Below are 27,055 nucleotides of genomic sequence, written 5' to 3' on the forward strand. Positions count from 1 at the left end.
ATAGTGTCATTACGGCCAATACTAATTGGCATTGGCATATGAGAATTACAACACGGCACCGAGATGAGGAGAGAGGAGCACACTGCAAACCCACCGGCCTGGTTATATGGGGGTGAAGATAAAGGGGCAAAGTCCGACATTTTTAATCTGCAAATATATTCTACTATTCCTAATATATGTGTATATATATATATATATATATATATATATATATATATATATATATAATATCTACTTGCTACTCTCTATCTTTTTATCTATCTATCTATCTATCTATCTTTCTTATCTCATATTTGTCTATTTATCTATCTATGTTCTACCTATCTACTTATTTTTATCTATATGTGTATCTGTTCACAAATTAACAAACATCTATTGTGTTTTTAATTTATAGAACCAAAAAGGGTTTATTTAGGTAAATAAACATAAATTGTTTAAGATTATGTGAACAGCTAATGGGCCAATAGATCTGAGATAGATAGATAGATAGATAGATAGAGAGAGAGATATGAGATAGATATGAGATAGATAGATATGAGATAGATAGATAGATAGATAGATACATATAAGATAGATAGATACATATAAGATAGATAGATAGATAGATAGATAGATAAATAGATAAATATTGGATAGATAGATATGAGATAGATAGATAGATAGATATGAGATAGATAGATAGATAGATAGATATGAGATAGATAGATAGATAGATATGAGATAGATAGATATGAAATAGATATGAGATAGATAGATAGATAGATAGATAGATAGATATGGTATAGATAGATAGAGAGATAGATAGATATGAGATAGATAGATAAATATGAGATAGATAGATAGATATGAGATAGATAGATAGATAGATAGATAGATAGATATGAGATAGATAGGAGATAGATATGAGATAGATAGATATGAGATAGATATGAGATAGATAGATAGATATGAAATAAATAATAGATATGATAGATATGAGATAGATAATAGATATGATCGATAGATATTTCTGTGTAGAAATATGATTTAATATAATTGTGATTTACAACAATGAACACACTTTATGGTGGTCTGTATTGATGAAATAAATAATATAATAAAATCTTATTATGTTTTTCAAAAAAGGGGAGACAATTTTAAGTTAAAAAAAAAAAAAAAAGGAATTCCTGACTGAGCCGCTTTGTCATATTGATTTCTTTCCAGGGATAAATGGTTTCTGTTCTATTAATACAGAGGAGACTTCACTGCACGGACTGTGCAGGTTCTGTAGGATCCTGTCCGGCATCATATTTCTTTAGGGGAAACGTCTCCATCAAGTGAATTTCATAACACAAATCTGTCTCTGTTCCTATAAATCATCAATCGGTGACGCTCATTGATCCTGGCATTACTGTTCACAAAAGAATTGCCTGTAGGAGGAGAAATCCCTGCACTGTCCAGTAGAGGGCCAGAGACCTGCACAGCCTGACACCAGCCGCTGCTCAATGTATAATGTGTGATGGCACAATAAGGCGCTGTTCACTTCTATGCTGAAGCTTCTGTTTACTGGATGCAGCTCTGGAGGCAACCAAAGCACCCCAGAAGGTTCTATCAAGTTATCCTTTGTTTAGATAGGAAAAATAACACTGCAAGAGACATTAGCATTGTGACCAGATGTGAACAGAGCCTTAGAAAATGATCAAAGTTATAGAAAATGAATAACTGCAGAGCATATACTATATATTATACATAAAAGGAAGGAAAGAAGAAAATATAAGGTGGAAGGGTGGGGAAGGAAGGTAGTAAGGAAAGAAAAGAGGAAGCACAGGAGGGAGGAAGAAAAGAAGGAAAGATAGAAAAGGGAGAAAGGAAAGGAAAGAAGAATGAAAAGTAGGGAAGGAACAAAGGAAGGAAATAAAAGGGGAAATGACGGAAGAAAGGAAGTAAGGGAAAAAAGCACAGGCGGGAGGAAGAAAAGAAGGATGTAAGGGAGGAAGGCCGGAAAGTAAAGGAGAAAAGAAGGAAGGAAGAAAGAGAATGAAAAGGAAAGAGAGTTAGGAAGAGAGAAGGAAGAAAAAGAAGAGAGGAAGGATGAAAGGAAAAGATAGATAGATAGATGGATATAGATAGATAGATGGATATAGATTGATAGATATGAGATAGATATGAGATAAATAGATAGATAGATAGACATGAGATAGATAGAAAGATATATATGAGATAGATAGACATGAGATATATATATATATATATATATATATATATATATATATATGTATATATATGAGATAGAAAGATAGATATAGATAGACAGATAGATATGAGATAGATTAGATAGATAGATATGAGATAGATAGATAGATAGACAATAGAAAAGGAAATGTCCAGCGCAAATCAGTGCAGAACGGAGCTGTTTATTGCAGAATGAAACCTCGGTACAAAGACATGATAGACATCAGTGACGCGTTTCAGCCCTACAACCGGACCTTAGTCATGCCACTATGACTAAGGCCCGGTTGTAGGGCCGAAATGCATCACTGATGTCTATCATGTCCTTCTATATTCTGCAATAAACAGCTCTATTCTGCACTGATTTGCACTGGACATTTCATTTTCTATTGTCTATTAGCTACAGGCGTAGCCCACGCCAGTCCGAGTGCTGCTAGGGGAGTGACCTGAGGACCTATCCACACTTACTACAGATAGATAGATATGAGATAGATAGACAGATATGAGATAGATAGATAGATATGAGAGAGATAGAGAAATAGATATGAGATAGATAGATAGATATGAGATAGAAAGATAGATAGATATGAGATAGATAGATAGATACATATAAGATAGATAGATAGATAGATAGATAGATAAATATTGGATAGATAGATATGAGATAGATAGATATTAGATAGATATGAGATAGATAGATAGATATGAGATATATAGATAGATAGATATGAGATAGATAGATAGATAGATAGATAAGAGATAAATAGATAGATAGATATGAGATAGATAGATATGAGATAGATAGATAGATAGATATGAGATAGATAGATAGATATGAGATAGATAGATATTAGATAGATATGAGATAGATAGATATGAGATAGATAGATATGAGTCAGAAAGATACAGAGAATATGGGTAGATGCAGACTGTCCTTACTTCTGTCCTCTACTGTTATTATAAACAAGACCCATTTTCCACCTACCTTCCAGTATCTGAATCGTATCCATAGAATGTCTCCCCACATCGATCACATTTCAGTCCTGATATGGAGGAGTCCTGACAATAGCACTGCCCGCTTATATCATCACAGGTGGCATTTATGGATCCTTGGGGGTGACAAGCACAGGGCATACATCCCGTACTATCCCTAGACAAGTGAAAACCTACAGAAAAAGATCCTTTATTATTTAGTAATTGTAAAATAAAAATATAATAAGCAAATATATATAGACTGGTTAAGAGATGCCAATTCCGGAAAGTGATCAGGGGCACAGCTATAGGGGGAGTAGAGGTTATACCCACAACCTAGCTATGGTGCCTGAAGCGGCCCAAAAATGTACTGCTATTAATGTTTACTGTTTGATTTAATTCTGGTGCAAATAAATAAAAAATATTTTGAGTGCTGGCAACAATCTTAGTAAAAAAAAAAAAAAAAAAGGGAACACCAGTTCACAGCACTGCTCTGCAGCACCACTTAAATACCTAGCTTTGGGAATTGGATTCTCTTTGCCGATGAGTCAATCTCCAGACTGAGAAGAATCATGGGTTGGATGGAGTGGAGTAAAGTAAATGGCCAGGTGGAGTAGCCAATGCATTGTCTGGAGTCATTTTCCCACCTGTTTTTGTTTGGCAGAAGCCTGAAGAAAGATCTGAAGATGAAGTGAATGGATATTGTAGACTACAAACATCTATGTATTCCACTGCCCCTATTTTCTGACGACAGATACCAAGGGAAAGGAGAAGGATCGGTTTGTTGGATTTCACTTGGCCTAGCCTTTTGTTGTGCGATAAGCTGCCAGCAGAGGAGTCTGGCAGCAGCTTTCTGCTCTTTCTCTTTAGAACACACTTAGCTAAATGTGGGGAAATGGGGGAATAGGGAGAGATAGCTGTCAGCCAAACAAGCATTCAAATGAAAGCTAGTGCCCCCAACCTCACTTGACCTCACTGACACTTACTATTGGATGCAAAATGTAGTAAAAAAAAAAAATCTTCCCAGAAGAGTGGAGCTGGCAGAAGGTTAATTATATGAATAACATGATAACACGGGCAATTGGCATTGGTTGAGTGGGTTTAGGCCAAACATTGACAGTCAACGAGAAATCTGCCCAACAAGAACTTGAGATTTGATTGCTTGGTTGCTCTTTCGACCCTTAAAATTGTACCCACTTGGGCATCCTAAACGCAGAGACCTTGGAGCTTGTTCCTCTACCTCTCCCAGAACATGACACATGAGTTGTGACTAGATGTACTATACAATTGACAATATATTATTCTCTTGTTTTGGCAGTAGCTAGTCTCTAAATGTTATGGTATGTATAAATGTAGCCCCCTCTGATCTCCACATACTGGTTCCATTTCAACACTCAAAATATACTTGTATAGCGGGAAAAACCTTTTGGGTCCACTGAAGACTAAAGTCATACATAGATAGAGGATAACCAAGTGGCTTCTACAGGGTCCCCGGATAGATCAGTTGGTCCCATCTCCTATGCTAATGGTTGGTAATAACTTGCGTAGGACTGTTAGGAAATGGGGGTAGGAAATTGGCTAAAAAGTTAGAGTTAAGGTCCCTATACACATATTCAAACATTGTCGGAAGCCACAGATTATAGAGGGACCAACAGACGTGGAGGCCTCCTAATTCTCCCCTAACAGATGATGTTGGGGGAAAAAAATATTGATTGTGCTGGGTTTAAGCTGTCAAATAATTTTGCTTTTGGAAATATAGGTCACCACCAAAGCTGCCCTCCCTCTCTCTATTAGGAACACACGATTGCTTGGCCGAGTGTTCATGCGTATGGAGTTAACCGCAGACATAAATGTCACAGAATGCTTTTGAAGATGTATTGGCACTTTTAGGCCAAGAAGGGAGATAGCAACCAAGACCCTTCTGTCTTGGATGACAAAATCTGGCACCACAATGGGGGCATCCTTTCTGTATAAAGCTGGTGATATCATTACCTAGAGAAGTCAGGTTTGGGCAACCATTGGCTTTTGGTCAAGTGTAAGCTTTTACTCTACAAATAAAATTGTATTCGATACTACTCCTACTAGTCCTCCCTCTAAGCCAAGTCCAAGAGGGAAAAAGTTCAGCTGGAAAGGCAGACGGTATGTTCAGTAATGTTGCTTTAGGCTCAGTGGCTTCTTCAGGAAGCATTCTCTTGTGTTGGCATGGACATTGCCAACTACAAATATAGACCTTAATAAAGACATACATAATAGCTCATGATTTATGGCAAAAGCAGGCAATGAATAAGAAATAAACTCAAATTGAAAATGTGAAAAATCTAAATAAAATTATTACTTGGAAAAAAATATTTTATTATCTAAGAATATACAAATTCTGGAAGTCTAACTTTAGAAAATAGATTTTTTTCTATCTTGGCTACTGTACAAGTCGACCAGAAAGCTCAGAGCTTGCCAATATTTTCAAGAAAATGACATCTTGCAAAGTCACTCAACAGGAGTTTACAATATCATCCCCAACAGAAAATGTTTGACAAAGCAGGTAATTTATTTTATTGGCTGCAAGATCCCTGCTTGTGTTTTGTTCTCCTGAAATCTAAGTAGGACACTCAGGAAAAAAAATAATAATAACAATATGTTGGTCAAAGCAAATTTTCAATGATGTTTTCACTTGATCATTTTAACATGCTTATATTTGTAGAATTTTTTTTTTAAATAATGTAATATGATTATTTTTTGTTAACTTATTAGAATTCTAATAAAATGTTAATAATAATAATAATAATAATAATAATAATAATAGTTGTTGTTGTTGTTCTGTAGTTTTTTTGTTTGTTTTATTTAGCATATTCAAGCCCAGTCCTGAGAGATCTAGGAATTTCTCAGAAAAACACAGCAATGTTTCAGGGACCGACCAGGGGACAGAGAGAGTGAGCCCTAAACTGACTCTAAAACTGACTAACAAACACAGCTTAAAATCCACTAAGAGCATGCCACCTAACATGGCTAAAACGAGAAAATACTAAGTGCTGGCTAAAACAAAGATAGTAGATTAAAAGCTCAAACAAAGAGTGTTTCACCAAGCCTCCATTAGCAGCTTAGCCAGCAAATTAGCAAGTCAGGATGAAATGTAGTCAAAATTAAGTTAATCACCAGCCCAGAGGCTAGACTAGGCTGATATTAAATAGACACACCCTAAAGGCTATTGGCTAAAAGAGGCTGAGGCTGAAAAAGCCAGAGACATTAACTATTCCCTGACCAGAGAACATAAAACTGTTCACACACAGCAAATCCAATAGCTGTGTGTGAACACAGACCAGGACAGATATGCCCTCAAAATGCCTACTTTTTTGGGTGAGATTTACATAAACCATGTCCACTTTAGGTCCAGTTCACAGGCTTTTTGGAAAGTATACTTTAGCTTAATTTCCACCCATTTTCAGAAACTCTCAACATAATCGAGCAATATCTCTGTAGGGTGGGGTGTATAAATTATGTGAAGATACAGCATGGGCCTATAGAATTGTAAGACTAGGCTTGGATTGATTCACAAGATTTCCTCAGAATCAGGTGGGTTATGCTCTGATACTTTTGGGGACTCCTTATATCATAGAGCCTGAAAGGTCCAGCAGACGACAACCCTATTTTGAGGTAACTTTGGAGTCAATCCCTCTCCACTAGGATCTATTACCTATGGGATGATTCAGTAATAACCTATGAGATCTTATTGTTGATCTGTCCTGTGTGTACAATGATAACAACAAAGTTATGTTATTAAAGGGAAAAGGTTCTGTATAGATCGGGGTGACCCCTCAGAATCATCTCCTTTGGTGGGTCTAAAGAGCTGCAGTCTTGCACTATGGCCATATGGGCATCGTAATAAGGATCAATCTGCTGCAGCTATTTGCACAAGGCCCACCATTTAATTTAAATGCAAATTTCATATGGTTTCTTTTTTAATAGCAATATAAAACTTCTGCTAAAATAAAAACTTTTGATATAGATTTAGCTTTATTATAATGACCCTAACCCAAAATATACAGCTCTCTTGCACAACCATAATATAGCCATGTCAAAAAAAGACTAAATCTCGCCATACACCTTATACATTTGATGGCCAAAATTCCCATTTCAGCAGGATCATTTTACCATCCAATGTGTATGGGGGCCCATTATAGGGTGTGCGTACAATAGCGGCAGACAATGCAGCTGCTATGGGGCCCTTGAAGAGAGGGGTCCCCATCCTGGTTGTTCCCATTCCTTTTTCTATTGATAAGAAACTGTACAGAATTCCTTCTCTTCAGGGAACTGCACTGACAGCAAATTGATAGATGGCAAATTGACCAATTGGCCATGGAAAGCAAATGGAAAATAAACACCAGACCTGTGTCCTGGGGGGCAAAAGCAAAGACAAAGATGCCATAAAAGAGGGGCCCATTTTGGCCTTTGCTAGAGGGACTCCTCTCTTCCATATACGCCACTGCCTCTACTCCTCTCTGACGACAGATATCTAGGGTAAGTAGGATGGGACATGTTGAATTTAACGTGTTTATAGGGGAATTGGGAGAGATAACTGTCAGCCAAAGAAGCATTTTACTGACATATCTTATTCGTATGAGCAACTTAAAGTGTAAGTATCATCTAGATTTTTTCTTATTCATTAGGATACGGAAACAAACTTTTTTTTTTTTTTTACTTGAATTTTTTATTTAATTTTTTTTGTAACCATGCTTGAACTGTTAACAGCATTTAGAGATATGCTTTACAGCAAAGCCCATGAACATAGGCAGCAATAGACAGAAGCTGTCCCATTCAAATGAATAGGACATCATACTTGGCATAGTCTGTGACCTTTTTTCTAAAGTCCTCAGGGAAGAGGAGGCTGAGCTGTGAGCTTCATCTATTGTCTTCCCTATCTACTGGTGTCACCTTTTACTGTCATACTGTACAGATCCCTTTCCAGCAGACTCTTCCTTATCATCACATAAAGAACAGGAGGTCTCAGCTTAGTTTTAGGCCTAGTGGCCAACTGAAAAGTTCAGTATTTCAGGATTATTGTATAATACAGATAGTAAAATGGAAAAATAGAAAAATAATCACCATAAATTCTTAAAAAATATGTTTAATATAAAAACTTGATATCGACAATAGGTAATTTTTCTGATGACACATTCCCTTTGCAGATAATGCTTTGAGGGTGTTTGGCTGCATTCACATCTCATTTTTGCAATACGGTTCCCGTATCAGGTTTTTTGGAAAAAAAACTTATGTCTCAAAACCGAACAGAACCGTATACAACTGTATACACCTCTGTACGGTTTTAAACTGTATACGGTTTGAAAACAGATGTCCAGTTGCATACGGTTTAATAATGTTTTTGGTTTTTTTAAACGGATACGGTTTTATGTTTGTCGTTAATTAAATAAAGTTCTTCTTGTTCTGTTTGTGGGAAGAACTTCTGGCGTGCACTGCGCATGTGCAAACTGCAAAACCGTATTGTGCAAACCGGATGGAACCGTACACACATAAAGTTCAGTACGGTTCCCATAGACCACCAAAAATGTATACGGGTTGTATCCGGTTTTTCCCCTGGACATAAAACCGTAGTAGATTACGGTTTTGCGTATGGGAAAAAAACGGATAAAACTGTAAATAATGCAAAACGTATACAACCGGATGCTACGTTTGGCATACGGTTTTTAATGACATGTCTACACATGTGGTTTACAATACGGTTCCGTACGGTTTTTACTCTGAAACCGGATACGGGAACCATATTGCAAAAACGAGATGTGAATGCAGCCTTTAGCTATATGTTCTGCAAAAGTTAGCAAAGGCCACATAAGAAGTCTCCACTAGATGCATGGTAAATAGGAGCTCTGTTTTAGATCTTGCATTGAGTCCCCGGAGCTGAGATGTTTTTTTGGTGCATCACAATGACGCTGTCAGCTCTGCTACATCTGTACCGTAATATTCATGCATTAGGGCAGCATAGAGCACGTGCCCTCCGCATAGACAATCCGCTGTGAATTTCCTTGCAATTATAAAGGATCCCCTTGGCATCTTCTTTCACATTTAAATGAGATGATTTGGCATTACAGACTCTCGGGATAAACCTTTGTCTTCAGCTTTCAAGGACAGGGTGGGTGACTGGTCCTGAGCGATCCCCATCCTCTCCCTACAGCCCCGGCGCTGATTAAGTGCCCGCTTAAAATGTCACTAGGTTACTTTTGCGCCGAGGGGAGACGTCTTGAGAGGGGAAAAAAACACAGCCTGTTGTCATATTTATTAGTGTACACCCCAAATAATTTTAAATTAAAACATTTAAAAAATATTCTTAATGGAGGTTAAGCTGCATTTTTAACCTCTGTTCCAGTTATTGAGTGGCATATTAAAACCAATATGGCTTTAATGCACCTTCTAATGGGCGCTCCTACTTTAACAAATTGCCTATAAATTTCACTTGAACCAAATGTATTCCTTTAACATTTTTACTCATCACAGGTTAGAAGTAGATGTGGGCCATTTTTTAAGTACAATTAATTTTGATTTCCTCGCCAGGAAAGCTGAAGAATTCTCTCTGTAGATTTGGAAGTGTTTTTTCTTCTTTTTTTTCCACTGCAAAAAAAGGGCTAAAAGCTCAATGCATTATACGAATGGATCTCTTCTTCTTTGTCATGATCGTATTAACGTGAAATCATGGGCTCCTTAACGTGACGGCCGTGCAGGAGAAGGTGCGAAATTATTATTGAGATCTTTTTAAAAGAACGTGTAATTCCTTTTTTTGTGTGTTTTTTTTGTTTTTGTTTAAGCTAGTTTCTGAAGATTTTATTTTTGGAATATTGCAGCTTAAAGGGGACATCTTATCCCCTAGACATCTTATCCCCTATCTAAAGGACAGGGAATAAGATGTCTGATCACGGCAGTCCCGCTGCTGAGGACCCCTGTGATCTTCCTGATGCCCCTGGCTTTTGTTTAGAGCGTCGGGTGCAGTGCGGGAGGCTCGTGATGACCCCGCCCTGCTCATGACCTCACGGCCCACCCCCTCCCATAGACTTGCATTGAGGGGGCGTGACATCACGAGCCTCCGCCCCCGCATCGCCAGTCATCCGTCACGGAGAGAAGTTTGCTCCATGCACCGGATTTCTGGGGTGCTACAGCCAAGATCGTAAGGGTCCCCAGTGGCGGACCACCGCAAACAGACATCTTATCCCCTATCTTTTGGATGGGGGATAAGACTTCTAGAGGTTGAATACTCTTTTAAAGGAGATATCCAGGAGTAGAAAAACATAGCTATGTTTTTTCCAAAAACAGCACCACACCTGTCTTTAGGTGGTGTGTGGTATTACATTTTGGCTCCATTCACTTCAATGGAACTGTGTGACAATACCAAACACAACCTTAGGACCGGTGGTGCTGTTTTTGGAACAAATCTGCTCTATTTTGCTATTATGGAAAACATGGAAAGTGTCATCAGAAAATAGCCTATTGTTAAAATCACATTTTTAAGTTAAATATATATATATATATATATATATATATATATATATATATATATATATATATATATTTTTATGCTGGTGATTAGTTTTTTCAAAATGTTAATTTTTCTATTCATATTTTAAAATAATCCTGAAATCTTGCAGTTTTATTCTGACCACTAGGCCTAAAACTAAGCTGTGTAGGAAAAAGAAAAGAGAGGCCGATACCGGCTCCTAGTGCATTACCCTTGGTAACAGGAGCAGTGAGGTCCAGGGTTTGGCCCAGGAGTCGTGTAGATGGCCGCTCACCTGGAAGAAGATGAGTGAAAGCCTTTCACCCCAGTGATAATGGGGTACTGGGTAGAGGGATAGTCGCTGCTAGCCTTCTGGGTTGCAGGACCAGTTGCCCAGCTGTCCTGGGTACGGATGAGGAGGAACTTGAAAAAGAACCCTTTGTAGATGGTGCTGCGGCTCCTCATAATAAAGAGGATGGACTGGATGTAGTTCAAAAGGTTCACAGTGGAACCATATTTATTGAATATTGAAAATAAAAAACTTAAGATGAAGCTTTTCGGGAGGTACCCTCCCTTCTTCAGGTCAAGAATAAAACTAAGAATTAAAACTAAGCTGTGGCTTCCTGTTTGGTCTGTAATGATAAAGAGGAGTCTGCTGGAAAGTGATGCAGCATTACAGGGTAAGGAATCCTCCTCTTCCACTATGGAATGACATCTTCAAAGGTCATAGAGCACGCCCAGAAACCTTTTCCATTCATGTGAATGGGACAGTCCATGGGGCTTGCCGTAAGACATATCAGGCAAAAAGGCTGCCCCCATAATAAAGGAGGAAAAATAAGATAATACAATTACAATCAGAAAATGTAAACAGATTTTTAAAAATAGAACATGTTTCTGTATCTGGTTCTAATCAGTTTTAGATACATAATATAAAGGATTTTTTTTCTAATCTTGCACAGACCTTTTAAGTTCTCTAATTGCTCTAACTTGAACTCATTATTGTTGTTTGTATCTGTTTTACATTGCACCACATCCTGTACACAGGTTGTGTGTGGTATTGCAGTTTAGCCCCATTGTCTTCACTAGAGTTGTGCTGCTATACCACAGGTGAGGAAGTGTGTTAGATTATTCAGTTTGCTAACACTGAATAATGCTAAGATGTTGAAAGTGTGTCCTGGTGCATTAATGGGGTACTCTGCTGCCCCAGCGTTCAGATCATTTTGTTCTGTATGCTTGGAGCAGGCAGGGGGGTCCTGACATCACAGCCACGCCCCTGGTGATGTCACACCACACCCCCTCAATGCAAGTCTATGGGAGGGGGCATGGCGGCCACTACACCCCCTCCCATAGACTTGCATTGAGGGGGTGTGGTGTGAAATCACCAGGGGTGTGGCCTTGTGGTCACGACCCCCCACCGCTGGCTGCTTCACAGAGTTTGCGGGGGTCCCAGCGGCAGGTGTCTTGGGACGGAGTACCCCTTTAAGTACCAGGACACAAAAATTTACATTTAAGTCCATTGTTCAAGTTTTGTACCATCCAGATTGACACTGTTCTGTGGTAAGTAAATGTGTGCAATAATGTCACTGTCTCTGCATATGGTCACAGATCAGGACTGCTATAGTGAGCCACACATGAGGGGGTCCTGCTTGGTGATGGGTGCCATGAAGCCCGAGACTTATTGGCTGTCACTCCGAGACTTATTGGCTGCCACTCCAAAAGGAATAACTGGGTTCTCTACCTACAGACATCTTATCCCCTCCCCAAAGGATAGAGGATAAGATGTCTGTTTGCGGGGGTCCCGCCGATTGACCCCCCCCCCCCCAGCCTGCAATGCAATGAATTTGTCAACTGCAACTTTTTAAAAACAAAAACAAACAAATCTTGGCCCAAAAAACACAGAAAAGTCACAAAAATACACCAGCACAAAAATGCTTAACTCACACATACAATGATAAATGCCCCCAAAAGTCTTTAAAGGGTAGCTCCCACCATCTTACTTTTTTTTTTTTGCTAGCCCGTTCCCCCCCCCGCTACGGCACTAGCCCGTTCCCTCCTCCCCCCCTCCACCCGCCCCGCATACCCCGTTCTCTCATTACACTTGCAGTTACTGCAGAGTCCGGCAGCGGGCATGCAGGGACAGCGGCGGCAACGAGGCGGCGGCGATGTGCGGGAGGAGTGGCCTCCCAGACAGTGGCCGGAGAGCCAATGTGCTCGCTTCCGCCTGTCTGATTGACAGGCAGGGAGCGAGTGCAGCCTAACTGAAAAAGGACTGATTGCCACTCCAAAATCAGTCCTTTTTCAGTGGCCGTTTTTTAAATGTAAATGAAACCTTTTTAATGAAAAAAAATTAAATAAAAGTATATTAGAGATATGTTGTAGTACATAAAGTTGGTGACAGTGCCCATTTAAGTACTAAACCATAAAGATAACTGAACTCATTTTGTATGAATTGGAGTCAGATAAAATTTCACAAAAATGTTTTGATTTGTTTTATCATTCTGGATGGTTCACTCACACAAGAGAACGGACTCCTGTCAAATGTAGGAGTCCCTGCTCCTGTCCACTGAGCAGCCTTGAGGTAAGTGGAGAATGTTCGCATCTCAGCTTACATTCACTACATTTGCCAGGTGCTTTGCAATGAGTGTGTACTGCCACTAAGTCTACTGTGCAGGATGACTTTTGAAACGGATCTAACAGCCAAATAATTGGCATAAAACATTGTCATGCTTATCTCAAGGAAACAGCCCAAGTGGATCCAACTTATAGGAACCCTGGTGGGCAATATAGGGAGGCCTACATATTTGTTTTAGAATAATCTGCAGTGGCAAAAACCTACCAAATCATGTGGACATTTGTCCAGATATTGTATGGACATTCTTCTGCAGAACATTCCTTTCAAATCCACACAAATCCGTCATGCCCCTCCCATAGACTTGCATTGAGGGTGTGTGGCCGTGACATCATGAGGGGGCATGGCTGGGACGTCATAAGCCTCCGCCCCGCATCGCCAGTCATCTGGTATGGAGCGAAGTTCGCTCCGTGCATCGGATGTCTGGGGTGCCGCAGCCGAGATCGCAAGGGTCCACAGCTGCAGGACCCCTGCGATTAGACATCTTATCCCCTATCCAAAGGATAGGGGATAAGATGTCTAGGGGCGGAGTACCCCTTTAAAGAAATTGACCTGCAGCACTTATCGGTTTTCATGCGGACAAAATGTGTGTTGGGAGAGGTGCACATCTACAGTCAAGGGTAGTTGGGGACAGATTTAGAAGACTTAGCAGGTGCTAGGAAAATCTGAATAAAGAGGCTGATGCTATGCTTAGAGGGGGCAGGCTGTGGTAGGTGATGGCCTCCAGGAGACCCAGGAATGTACGTATCGTAATCCTAGACTATGTAGCTTCTATGGGGCCCTTGGAGAGAACCCCCCCCCCCCCCCCCCCGCCCCGCCCCACCCCACCCCACCCACCACCACCTAGTTGGCTCCAATTTCTTTTCTATGGTTAAGAAACTGTGCAGAACTACTTTAATGGAGGGTATTGACCCACTGGTCATGGAAAGCAAGTGGAAAATAAACACCAGACCTTTATGTCATGGAGAGGCAAAATGAGATGCCATTATAGGAGGCCATGTCAATATTTGCTATGGGGCCCCCTTTCTACTATGAATGCCACTGCGGAGGCCAACAGCTACACTATAGGACACTTGAAATCCGACCACTTTGGATGAAATCTGAAACACTCCCCCAGTCCTCCGGCCCCAATAGAGGACGCGCTCTTCCAACATTTCTATGGGAGCGCCGAAAACACTCGAGTACAACACTCGGGAATCATCGGTGCTCTCATAGAAATGAATGGAGGGCGTGCCATCTACCAGTAGACAATAGTGTTGGGCGCGAATATTCGCATTTCGAATTTTTATTTTGAATATCGCAAATTCGTGAATATTGCGAATATATTCACTATATATTCAAAATTACGAATATTCACTTTTTTCGCATATGTGAATATTCGCATATTCCTTCTTTTCACTTGTGGGCCAATTAGAATGATGCAAATACACTTGTCAGAGGTTATCAACAACATCCCTAGCAACCAATAGTAAAGTTGCCCACCCCCTCACTGTTTTCTTCATTGAATTCGCGAATATGCGAATATTCACATATGCGAATATAACAGATGCGAAATTCACAAATATAAAATGAATATTCGTCAATATATTCGCAAAATATCGCAAATTCAAATATGGGCAATGCCGCTCATCACTAGTAGACAACACATTCTCCACGACGAGAGCCGTGGTCCCGTCCCGGAGAATGCGGAGGGGTCCTAGCGCTGAGACCTCCCCGCGATCAGCTACTTATCCCCTATCCTGTGGTTAGGGGGCAAGTTTAGCTTCACCGAAGTGCTGCTTTAAATCATGATAACCATAAAGCAGCCTGCAGAATCCCTTTCCTGCCAAAAAAGAAATTAATAAATTTATTTAGTGTAAAACTGAAGGGAGGGAGTAGGGTGTAGATGCAGCTGCAGTAGAGTCTCCTCCTTATTCTGAATGGGAGATTACATGCTGTGAGAGAGATGAAGGGGAGGGAGGTGGATGCAGTTACAGCAAAGTCTCCTCCTCATCCTGTATGGAAGACTCCATGCTGTGAGAGAGGTGGAGGGGGTAGGAGGTGGATGCAGCTGCAGTAGAGTCTCCTTCTTATTCTGTATTGGAGACTCCATGCTCTGAGATAGATGGAGGAGGTAGGAGGTGGATGCAGCTGCAGTAGAGTCTCCTTCTTATTCTGTATTGGAGACTCCATGCTGTGAGAGAGATGAAGGGGGAGGGGGGTGGATGCAGTTACAGTAAAGTCTTCTCCTCATCCTGTATGGAAGACTCCATGCTGTGAGAGAGGTGGAGGGGGTAGGAGGTGGAAGTAGCTGCAGTAGAGTCTCCTTCTTATTCTGTATTGGAGACTTCATGCTGTGAGACAGGCGGAGGGAGTAGGAGGTTGATGCAGCTGCAGTAGTCTCTTTATTCTGTATTGGAGACTCCATGCTGTGAGAGAGGCGGAGGGGGTAGGAGGTGGATGCAGCTGCAGTAGAGTCTCTTTATTCTGTATTGGAGACTCCATGCTGTGAGACAGGCGGAGGGAGTAGGAGGTTGATGCAGCTGCAGTAGAGTCTCTTTATTCTGTATTGGAGACTCCATGCTGTGAGACAGGCGGAGGGGGTAGGAGGTGGATGCAGCTGCAGTAGAGTCTCTTTATTCTGTATTGGAGACTCCATGCTGTGAGACAGGCGGAGGTGGTAGGAGGTTGATGCAGCTGCAGTAGAGTCTCCTTATTCTGTATCGGAGACTCCATGCTGTGAGAGAGGCGGAGGGGGTAGGAGGTGGATGCAGCTGCAGTAGAGTCTCTTTATTCTGTATTGGAGACTCCATGCTGTGAGACAGACGGAGGGGGTAGGAGGTTGATGCAGCTGCAGTAGAGTCTCCTTATTCTGTATCGGAGACTCCATGCTGTGAGAGGGGGGGGGGGGGAGGTTGGAGTTGAGCAGGAGTGGAAAGATTTCTGATTGACTCTTCACAAAGGAAGAATCCACCCACTCAGCAACAGAAACCAGCAGATATAAAAATACTTCAAATATCCAGTCAGAGCATATCCGCAAGAACAAGTGTGATAGGTTTATGTATAAATATCACCAGATCTTTACACCAAAGCAAAGAAAACGGGGGCGAGTGGCCAAGAAGGACCTCAGATGTTTATGATCATGTCAGCAAAGAAGACCAGAATTCATAATTCATGGACGACTCCGGCCGGGTCGTCTGTAGCTGACAAAGTCTTTTGCAGGAAGTGTCTTTGGTGGTTAAATGTCCTGTATCATTAACATCACACCAGTGTGGGGTGCCATTGCCCTTTCTGTAAACCGCGCCGGGGTGTCATTGATGGTGCTGAGGAGGTTAATGTGATAAGCATTTTAGCTTCCTGAAGCCATTACTTTATAGTGGACCATGGGGAAAATAAAATCAGCCTTGCATGATTAACACATGAGAGACACTTTTGTAAGATGATTTGCTCATGATCCATGAACTATGATGACTAAACTGCGCATATGTGAGGCCTGGAGAGGCAGGAATATGGTGATCCACTAAAGAGGACTTATTACCGTATGGGCTACTTATACAAACACAGTAGATTGCAGCAGCTGGCATTAACCATTTACAGTACACGGCGGGTGTCCTCCTGGGCGTTTTAATGTTTTTTTTTTTTTTTTATGGTCGCCTTCAATAGATTCTAAAAAACTGCATTATTGCTGGATTATTATTATTTTTTTTTATATAAAAAAAAATAAAGTAAAAAACTCATATGTACCATGTTATCCTTACAATGTGGGACTAAGGGAGTAGTGTGTCTGTTGCACATATGCTGAACGTATGGTCAATAATTCCAATGTACGAAGGGAGCGGACTGGGTGAAACCAGAAGTATTTTTATTGAACAATTTTCCTGCAATGACAAATCATAGCCTTTCAGTCTGGTGGACAGGATAGTAACAGCATATTCTGTCCGGCCAGGAACTAAAGGTTCGTCATTTAAGTTCCCCCCACTGCTATGTGTAGTATTATGTCATTCAGGCTTTAGACACTCTGCTGCCATCTACTGGCAATTTAGTAGAATTCCAATGGATTTAACTTTCCTATTATGACAGCTATACAGTGACCCCTCGACCTACGATGGCCCCGACATACGATAATTTCAACATGCGATGGCCTCTCAGAGGCCATCACATGTTGAAGGCAGCATCAACATACGATGCTTTTGTATGTCGGGGCCATCGCATAAACGGCTATCCGGCAGTGCAGACTGCTTCAGCTGCCGCCAGATAGCCGTTTACGGTGCCCCGTGAGCTCCGCTGACAATCACTTACCTGTCCTCGGGGCTCCGGCGCATCCTCTTCGGGATCCACTGCATCGTCGGCGCTCTCCATCGACGTCATCACGTCGCTGCGCACGCTGTCCCGTCATCCAATGGGAGCGGCGTGCGTAGCGACGTGATGGCGGCAACGGAGAGCGAAGATCCTGGGGAAGCGGAGGCCTTGCCGGAGCATCGGGGACACCCCGGGGACGCGGCGACAGCGATGGACTGCGACATCCCGGGCAGCGGTGCCGAGCGGTGACGGTCCAGAGCGGCTGGGACAGGTGAGTACAATTTCCTATACCAGTGGTCTTCAACCTGCGGACCTCCAGATGTTGCAAAACTACAACACCCAGCATGCCCGGACAGCCAACGGCTGTCCGGGCATGCTGGGTATTGTAGTTTTGCAACATCTGAAGGTCCGCAGGTTGTAGACCACTGTCCTATACTATACATTGCACGGATCCCTCAACATGCGATGGTTTCAACAAATGATGGTCCGTTTGGAACGGATTACCATCGTATGTTGAGGGACCACTGTACTAGATGGCTGAAGCTGGACAAGTAATAAATATGTATTAGTTTATTTTAATGGGGTGTCTGTTTTTGACATACCTTACATGTCAAACTGATGTATGGAGCCCTATAGACCAGTGGTCCCAAACCCAGTCCTCAAGCCCCACCAACAGTCCAGGATTTAAATTGGTCCCTGTTCTATTCCATTTGCGTAAATGGAAAAAAAAAAAACAGAATGTTGTTGGGCCTTGAGGACTGGGTTGGTGGCCACTGCTATAAGCCACGCGAAGCTACATACGGAAAAAAGTATGCAAAGTAACTCTCCTCCAGACGGAAAAGAACTTGCTCTACAGTGCCACCTACTGGAAGTGGGAACCAATGGTCGACCTTTAAAGGGCCTTATAACATGAATGGAAATTGTTTTAAGACTATTGCCCTCATACAAAAACAAGATGTTCTGCTGAGGAAGAAACAGATAGGTAACTTTCCCCTGGGAGATCCCAGCTAGGCATATAGTCCCCAGTCATGTTTTCAGGCCCTTTAAAGGGGTACTCCTCCCATAGACATCTTATTCCCTATACAAAGGATCGCTAGTCATCCAGCAGCCGACATCGCGGGGGTCCCCAGCGGCAGGACCCCCGCGATCTCGGCTGCTGGATGACTAGCGATGTGGGGCGGCGGCTCGTAACGTTACGGCCACACCTCCTTGTGAAGTCACGACCACGCCCCATCAATGCAAGTCTCACGCCCCCTCCCATAGACTTGCATTGAGGGTGTGTAGCCGTGATGTCACAAGCCTCCGGCACTGCACCCGATGCTCTAAGCGAATGCGGGGCCCCCTCGATCAGACATCTTATCCCCTATCCTTTGGATAGGGGATAAGGTGTCTAGGGGCGTAGTACCCCTTTAAGGGCTGAACATTGATTTAAAGGGGTACTCCGGCCCTAAGACATCTTATCCCCTATGCAAAGTATAGGGGAGAAGATACCTGATCGTGGGGGTCCCGCCACTGGGGAACCCCGCAATCTTTCATGCAGCATCCCGCTATCATCATCCTCTGGAGTGAACATCGCTCCAATTCTGATGAATCTCAATCACAGGGCCAGAGTATCGTGACATCACGGCTCCTCCCCCGCTTCCCAGAAAAATATGCACATGTGAACATACCCAAAGAGCCAATTTAAGCTACGGAATTTCCACTAGAAGATATTGTGGGTGGAGATTCCATGTACAGCAGGTGCCACAAAAGTTGGCACTATGACCGAGCGGCCGTGCGCTGTCCCCAATTTTGTTTGAAGGATGAAAACTTTCTTGTTGAAAGCTTGGAATGCAGGAATTCTGCAGAAATACTGCAGCGTGTACAGAGCAGTAGAAGCCACGGGATATTGGATTGAATGGATTCATTGTCTATTGAAGATAATGAAGTACAGTGCTCGGCTATCTCAGGCATAGTTTTGGCCTTAGGTGTTATGCACATGGAAGAACAATGGCAGCACATAGAGCCCTCACCCTTCTGTACCAGGGATCTGTAGATACTTGGTGCACTGCACACAGAGCTACTTCTTACTCAGATGTTCTAACTTAGAAATAATACTTCTTAGGGTGCATTCATACCACGTTTTTGCAATACAGTTCCCGTATCAGGTTTTTGATGAAAAACGGATTCCTCAAAACCTGACTAAACTGTATCAAACGTGTGTACAAATTTCAACCCGTATACAGTTAAAAATCGTATACGGTTGAATAATAATGTCCGGTTGCATCCGTTTTTTTAAGAAAAAAGCGTATACATCTTTAACATTTTTAATAAAGTTTCACTTGTTTGATTGAAATTCCAAGAAAAAAAAACTGTGCAAAGTCAAAAAATGTATGGTGAAAACCGGAGGGAACCGTACGCACATACGATTCTGTACGGTTCCCATTGACTCCCATGTTAAAAAAAACGTATATGGTTTAATACAGTTTTTCACCCGGACCAAAAACCGTGGTAGACTATGGTTTTGGGTACGGGAAAAAAACTGACAAAACCGTATAGGATGCAAAACGGACACAACCTGATGCATCTTTTGGCATACAGTTTTCAATGGAGAGTCAATGCATACGGTTTTCAATATGGTTCCATACGGTTTTCACAGTGAAAACGTATACGGGAACTGTATTGCAAAAACGTGGTGTGAATGAACCCTTAGGGAGAATACCTCCAGGTCCACATGGACTGGCTCAATACAACTCAGAGCTTGTACTATAGTCATGCATGAGGACTAACTAAAGGCATAGCTTGGAGCCTCTGGGCCCCAAAACAACATTAGAGCCCCAAACTATTATTTGTTTTATTGTTTAAAATATTGGAACTCCTTATGTTTGACCCTTAGAGAAGCCTCAGGGAACCAGAAGATCCTCGAGAGCCTGGAAAAAAAAGAGACAGCGCTCCTGGCTATAACACAGAACTATCTGTAGCCAAAATTGACGGACAGAGTATGTGTTTGTAATAAAATAAGATTTATTTGGCTACACGTTTCGAAGGCTCTGCACTCTTCATCAGGTCCACTTCTTAAATCTTTATTATTTTATTATATCCACAGTCTGTCAATTTCATTAACAGATAGTTCTGTTTCATAGTCAGAAGCACTGTCTCTAAATGTCCAATGTTTCTCAAGGCTCTGGAGGATCATCTGGTTCCCCGAGGCTTCTCTCAGGGTCGACCTGCTCGATTAGAAATGCTGCTCCAAGGACCTTGAATTGTGGGAGGGCATCGGCTGTTACTGGCACCCCTGCTTATTGGGCACCATTATGGTGTAAGGCACATATTGTTGTTGTGCCCACAACACAAGGGGGCAGATTTATCAAAAGCTGTGCAGAGGAAGAGTGGTGCAGTTGCCCATAGCAACCAATCAGATTGCTTCTTTCATTTTCCACAGGCCTCTTTAGAGGCCTGTGGAAAATGAAAGAAGCAATCTGATTGGTTGCTATGGGCAGCTGCACCACTCTTCCTCTGCACAGGTTTTGATAAATCTCCCCCAATAAGATTAATGTGTTATCTGCATTTTCTTATACTTCTGGATAACGGCCCTTTAAGTGCCTTTTGTTGTTTTTTATTTTTTGCTTCCTTCCTGAGCAGGATCTCTTTATGTGGCAGAGGGGTCTTTGTGTTATCTCCAGCGAGAGGTACAGTATAACTTGTAGCTTTTGGACCCTGATGCTAAATCTGCAACAGGAACCCATGTGCCATTTATATTACCAGTAGTGTTGAGCGGCATAGGCCATATTCGAATTCGTGATATTTCGCGAATATATGGACGAATATTCGTCATACATTTGCAAAATTTGCATACATTCGCAAATTTGCGTATGCGAAAATTAGCGTATGCAAAAAATTAGCATATACAAAAATTTGCATACGCGAGAATTTGCATATGCAAAAAGTCGCACACCAGTCTCACACAGTAGTATTAGAGCCTTCTTTACACCACACAAACTGGAAGCAGAGAGGGGTGATCACTGTGATGTGTACTGTGAAAAAAACCAAAAAAATAAAACGAATATTCGTAATTACCAATAATAGTGCTATATTCTATATGCAATATTCGCAAATAAAATTTGCATTGCGAATATTCGCGAGCAACACTAATTACCATGGCCCCCCTTAGGCAACATGGCCTAGTGTTGCCACCTTTCTTGCAAAAAAATACCATCCATGCTAATGTGCATAATTAATCATATATGCGTAACATGACAGGATAGACATATGCGGGGGAAATTTTGGCCTATTCTGACCCCTACAACTTTTTTTATTTCTCCTTATAGGGGCCTGTATGTGGGCTCATTTTTTGCACCCTGGTTCTGTAGTTTTTAACAGTACCATTTTCGTTTTGATGTGACTTTTTGATCACTTTTTTTTAAATTAAATTTGGGAGTTGCAGTTAGTTACTAACTACAACTCCCATCATGTTGGACCATATAGTAGTGTATAGTATAGGTCAGTGTATTCCAACCAGGGGTGCCTCCAGCTGTTGCAAAACTACAACTCCCAGCATGTTGGACTATGTAGTAGTATATAGTATAGGTCAGTGTTTTCCAACCAGGGGTGCCTCCAGCTGTTGCAAAACTGCAACTCCCAGTATGTTGGACTATATAGTAGTATATAGTATAGGTCAGTGTTTCCCAACCAGGGGTGCCTCCAGCTGTTGCAAAACTACAACTCCCAGCATATTGCACCATATAGCAGTATATAGTATAGGTCAGTGTTTCCCAACCAGGGGTGCCTCCAGCTATTGCAAAACTACAACTCCCAGCATATTGCACCATATAGCAGTATATAGTATAGGTCAGTGTTTCCCAATCAGGGGTGCCTCCAGCTGTTGCAAAACTACAACTCCCAGTATGTTGGACTATATAGTAGCATATAGTATAGGTCAGCGTTTCCCAACTAGAGGAGCCTCCAGCTGTTGCAAAACTACAACTCCCAACATACCCGGACAGCCAACGGCTGTCCGGGCATGCTGGGAGTTATAGTTTTGCAACTAGAGATGAGCGAACTTACAGTAAATTCGATTTGTCACGAACTTCTCGGCTCGGCAGTTGATGACTTTTCCTGCATAAATTAGTTCAACTTTCCGGTGCTCCGGTGGGCTGGAAAAGGTGGATACAGTCCTAGCAGACTCTTTCCTAGGACTGTATCCACCTTTTCCAGCCCACGGGAGCACCTGAAGGCTGAACTAATTTACGCAGGAAAAGTCATCAACTGCCGAGCCGAGAAGTTCGTGACGAATCAAATTTACTGTAAGTTCGCTCATCTCTATTTGCAACAGCTGGAGGCCTTCTGGTTGGGAAACACTGGGATAGGTTATGGTGCAACATTCTGGAAGTTGGAAGATTGGTTGGATAAATACCGGCCATTGCATTGCCGGTATTTTTAATATAAAAATACTGGCAGGGTGGCCAAAATACCGGCTGTGCTGGTAAAATACCAACCAAGTGGCAACCCTAACAGGGTCCCTCTATAGTTATGCCCCTGTCTCCGGCTCTAGGGCCCAGACGTGACTGCTACCTCTGCACCCCTATAGCTATACCCAATGGGCCGAAGGTTCATTTACAATTGCAATCCAGTACAGGGGCGCTGCTTTATACCCTATATTACTTACCAGGCTTACACTGGCTGCATCTCCTTCCTTGATAATTTGGCAGACATTGACATTGCCCATTGATCCGGTCGCACACCGAGCCCGGTAATGTTCCATTAAGGTCACAGTCACAATCCTGACAGCCCCAAATATTTTCACTAGACAGATCGTAGGTGCGGTCGATGCAGACGTTACACCGCTGACCTGTCACCGAGGCCTTGCACAGGCACTGTCCCGTTAACCGGTCACATGACTGAGAAGCGTTTATTGCCCCCGATCTATCACAGCGGCAGGGGAGACAGGACGTAGAGCCCTTTTGTGTGAATTTGTAGTAGCCCTCGGAGCATTCATCGCACCGCCTTCCGCCAACATTAGGCTGACAAACACATTGTCCTGTCACGGCATCACAAACTGTTCCAGGGATAATCCCTTCCGCGTGACACGCGCAGGCTTTACAACCGTCAGCCTCCAACCCATAATAGTTGTCAATACAGGTGTCACAGCCGAGTCCACTGACATTCTCTCCGCATTTACATTGTCCACTGACTGGATTGCAAAATTGATTGATGGCGCCATAAGGGCTGCACGTGCATTGTATACAGCGCTCCTGCCCTAATGTGTCTTGTTTGAAGCCCAGTTTGCAGCCATCACACCGGGGACCTGCAGAAATACAGATGAGGAGGTTTTAATAACAGGCAGCGCTGAGACCGTATACCAGATAACACATGACACTAATACAACTATATGTTCTGTTATTTATGTACAAGGTGTTGCGGATTAAAAGAAATAAAAAATAATTCGAAAACATTTATTATTTGAATCAAAACCTAAAGTATGTATCACATGAAAAGCTTTAAAGCTCCAGATAATCATTTATTGACATCATTGAGAATAATTAAATGAAAACAGTTACATTTGACAAGAGATTTGTTAAGATTTAGCACAGGATTATATAGGTTCTAAATTTTTAATTTTTATTTTCACGTCTGAAATGAGCAAATAATAAATGTGCCCTAAATGTATCTATATTCCCAATTCCTTGGGAGCAGAAGATAACTATTTATCATCCATCCATCTGTCTGTCTCTCTTAAATCTACATATTTATTTATCTGTCTCATATCTATTTGTTAGTGTTTTATTCGCGAATATCGCATATTCGCGAATTCGCGAATATAGCGCTATATATTCATAATGACGAATATTCTTTTTTTTTTTTTTATTTATTATTTTTTTTTTCACAGTACACATCACAGTGATCATCCCTCTCTGCTTCCAGCTTGTGTGGTGTAAAGAAGACTCTAATACTACTGTGTGAGACTGGTGTGCGACTTTTCGCAGATGCGAAAATTAGCATATGCTAATTTTCGCATATGTGGATCTTTGCTTATGCTAATTTTGTATATGCTAATTTTCGCATATGTTATTTTTGCATACGCGAAAATAAAAGGAGAATATTACGAATATGCGAATATTCGCAAATATATGACGAATATTCGTCCATATATTCGCGAATATTCGCAAATTCGAATATGGCCTATGCCGCTCAACACTAATATCTATCTCATATCTATCTATCTATCTACGCTGGACATGTAGAATCTGATTTGAAGTGTAATGATAGTGGACCACATTCCTCCACTAAAGAGAGGTGGCGATAGGGTGATACAACTCCAAACCAGAGAACTCAAGTGGATTTACCTACTTAAAGGGGTACTCCGCCCCTGGCATCTTATCCTCTATCCAAAGGATAGGGGATAAGATGTTAGGTCACCGCGGTCCCGCTGCTGGGGACCCCGGGGATCGCCGCTGCGGCACCGCGCTATCATTACTGCACAGAGCGAGTTCGCTCTGTGCGTAATGACGGGCGATACAGGGGACGGAGCAGCGTGATGTCATGGCTCCGCCCCTCATGACATCACGGCCCGTCCCCTTAATGCAAGTCTATGGCAGGGGGCGTGACGACCCCTCCCATAGACTTGAATTGACGGGGGCGGGCCGTGACGTCACGAGGGACGGAGCCGTGACATAACGATGCTCCGGCCCCTGTATTGCCCGCTGCGGCACCGCGCTATCATTACTGCACAGAGCGAGTTCGCTCTGTGCGTAATGACGGGCGATACAGGGGACGGAGCAGCGTGATGTCATGGCTCCGCCCCTCATGACATCACGGCCCGTCCCCTTAATGCAAGTCTATGGCAGGGGGCGTCACGCCCCCTCCCATAGACTTGAATTGACGGGGGCGGGCCGTGACGTCACGAGGGACGGAGCCGTGACATAACGATGCTCCGGCCCCTGTATTGCCCGTCATTACATGCAGAGCGAACTCGCTCTGCGCAGTAATGATAGTGCGGTGCCGCAGAGGCGATCCCAGGGGTCCCCAGCAGCGGGACCGCGGTGATCTGACATCTTATCCCCTATCCTTTGGACAGGGGATAAGATGTCTAGGGGCGGAGTACCCCTTTAATAGTTTAAAGCCGAATGGGCTAAATGTTGAATTTACGGTTTTACCTAAAATGATAAAGCGTTGAATGTTTGAGCCCCATGTGTGATTAGTTTTGTCTTGGTTTATGTATATATGACAAGTGACATGATACTAAAGTATTTTTTCTTTTCTTTTTAGTATTTGATGTTACCTGAGACCGCCCATGCTACTGCTCCTACCGTGACGATATACATTACTACAATCAATAAAATACTAAAGACCACAATTGCATCAAAAATATTTTCTCACAAAAATCCTGCTTCCGTCACCCATGGCAACCTGTAATCAAATTCGCTGCAAAGGGAATTACCGTATTTTTCGTCCTATAGGACGCACCGGCGTATAAGACGCACCCAATTTATAGGTGCAAAATCTAAAAAAATTAAGATTTTGAACCCAATAGTGGTCTTCAGCCTGCGGACCTCCAGATGTTGCAAAACTACAACTCCCAGCTGGGAGTTGTAGTTTTGCAACATCTGGAGGTCCGCAGATTGAAGACCACTGCATAGGAGGTAATACTCACGTGTCCCCGCCGCTCCGGACCCGTTACCGCTGCCCTGGATGTCGCTCCATCGCTGTCGCCGTATCCCCATCGCTCCGGAACGTCTCTGCTGCCGGCCGGGTATCCTCGCTCTCCGACGTGATGACGAGGAAGGAGAGCGCAGGCCATAAAGGGGATCCCTGAACGGAGAAGACACCGAGGAGGCAGGTAAGGTCCCCCCCGGTGTCCTGTAAGCACTAACCAGGCTATTCAGTCGGGCTGTTCGGGACCGCCGCGGTGAAATCGCGGCGGTCCCGAACAGCCCGACTGAACAGCCGGGTTAGTGTCACTTTCCCTTCAGACGCGGTGGTCAGCTTTGATTGCCGTGTCTGAAGGGTTAATACAGGGCATCACCGCGATCGGTGATGTCCTGTATTAGCCGCGGGTCCACGCCGTTGATGGCCGCAGGGACCGCCGTGATAGGGGTGTATTCGCTGTATAAGATGCACCGACTTTTCCCCCCCAGTTTTGGGGAAAAAAAAGTGCTTCTTATACGGTGAAAAATACGGTACTTCACATGAGGATTTTGTATGCTTTTTTTCCTTTTTGCAAAAAAAAATAAATCCGTTACCCATGGCAACCTGCAACCAAGCTTGCTGAGAAACGAATTATTTTACATCAGACCTGCCTCTATCTGATGTTTCGAGATAACATCTTATACAAGGGGAACACTGTCATTGCAACAGGTATGCATGAAATCTATGTATGTATGTTGGGGGTAACTTGGTGTAAATTCCCTTTAACTGTGTGGGCAAGGGATCATGGATGACAAGAGAGGACCTCTAGTCTAGGTTACTGGAATGTCCCTGATCCGGTGCTGGTGTAAGTG

The 27,055-nt window shown here is 42.5% G+C and overlaps 1 protein-coding gene and 1 long non-coding RNA gene across 5 annotated transcripts in view; one reads left to right on the forward strand and one right to left on the reverse strand.

Moving 5' to 3' along the window:
• USH2A (usherin) overlaps nt 1–27,055 on the reverse strand; it is a 1,021,568-nt gene that overhangs the window by 832,315 nt on the left and 162,198 nt on the right. For all 3 annotated transcript variants that reach the window (XM_056568336.1, XM_056568335.1, XM_056568334.1), the window contains 2 exons: nt 23,224–23,862; nt 3,194–3,374 (listed from right to left, as the gene is read on the reverse strand). In XM_056568336.1, the coding sequence (XP_056424311.1) occupies nt 3,194–3,374; nt 23,224–23,862 (820 nt within the window). The remainder of the gene's footprint in view (nt 1–3,193; nt 3,375–23,223; nt 23,863–27,055) is intronic.
• LOC130363041 (uncharacterized) lies at nt 1,131–25,903 on the forward strand. Of its 2 annotated transcripts, none has more exons than XR_008891690.1 (3): nt 1,131–1,584; nt 3,845–3,959; nt 25,824–25,903. It is a non-coding gene; the product is annotated as an uncharacterized LOC130363041 (long non-coding RNA). The 2 variants fall into 2 exon arrangements; XR_008891689.1 differs by lacking the exon at nt 25,824–25,903 and adding an exon at nt 7,482–7,605.

This window comes from Hyla sarda, chromosome 3 (genome assembly GCF_029499605.1).
Source record: "Hyla sarda isolate aHylSar1 chromosome 3, aHylSar1.hap1, whole genome shotgun sequence".
In the NCBI taxonomy this organism is placed as follows: Eukaryota; Metazoa; Chordata; class Amphibia; order Anura; family Hylidae; genus Hyla; species Hyla sarda.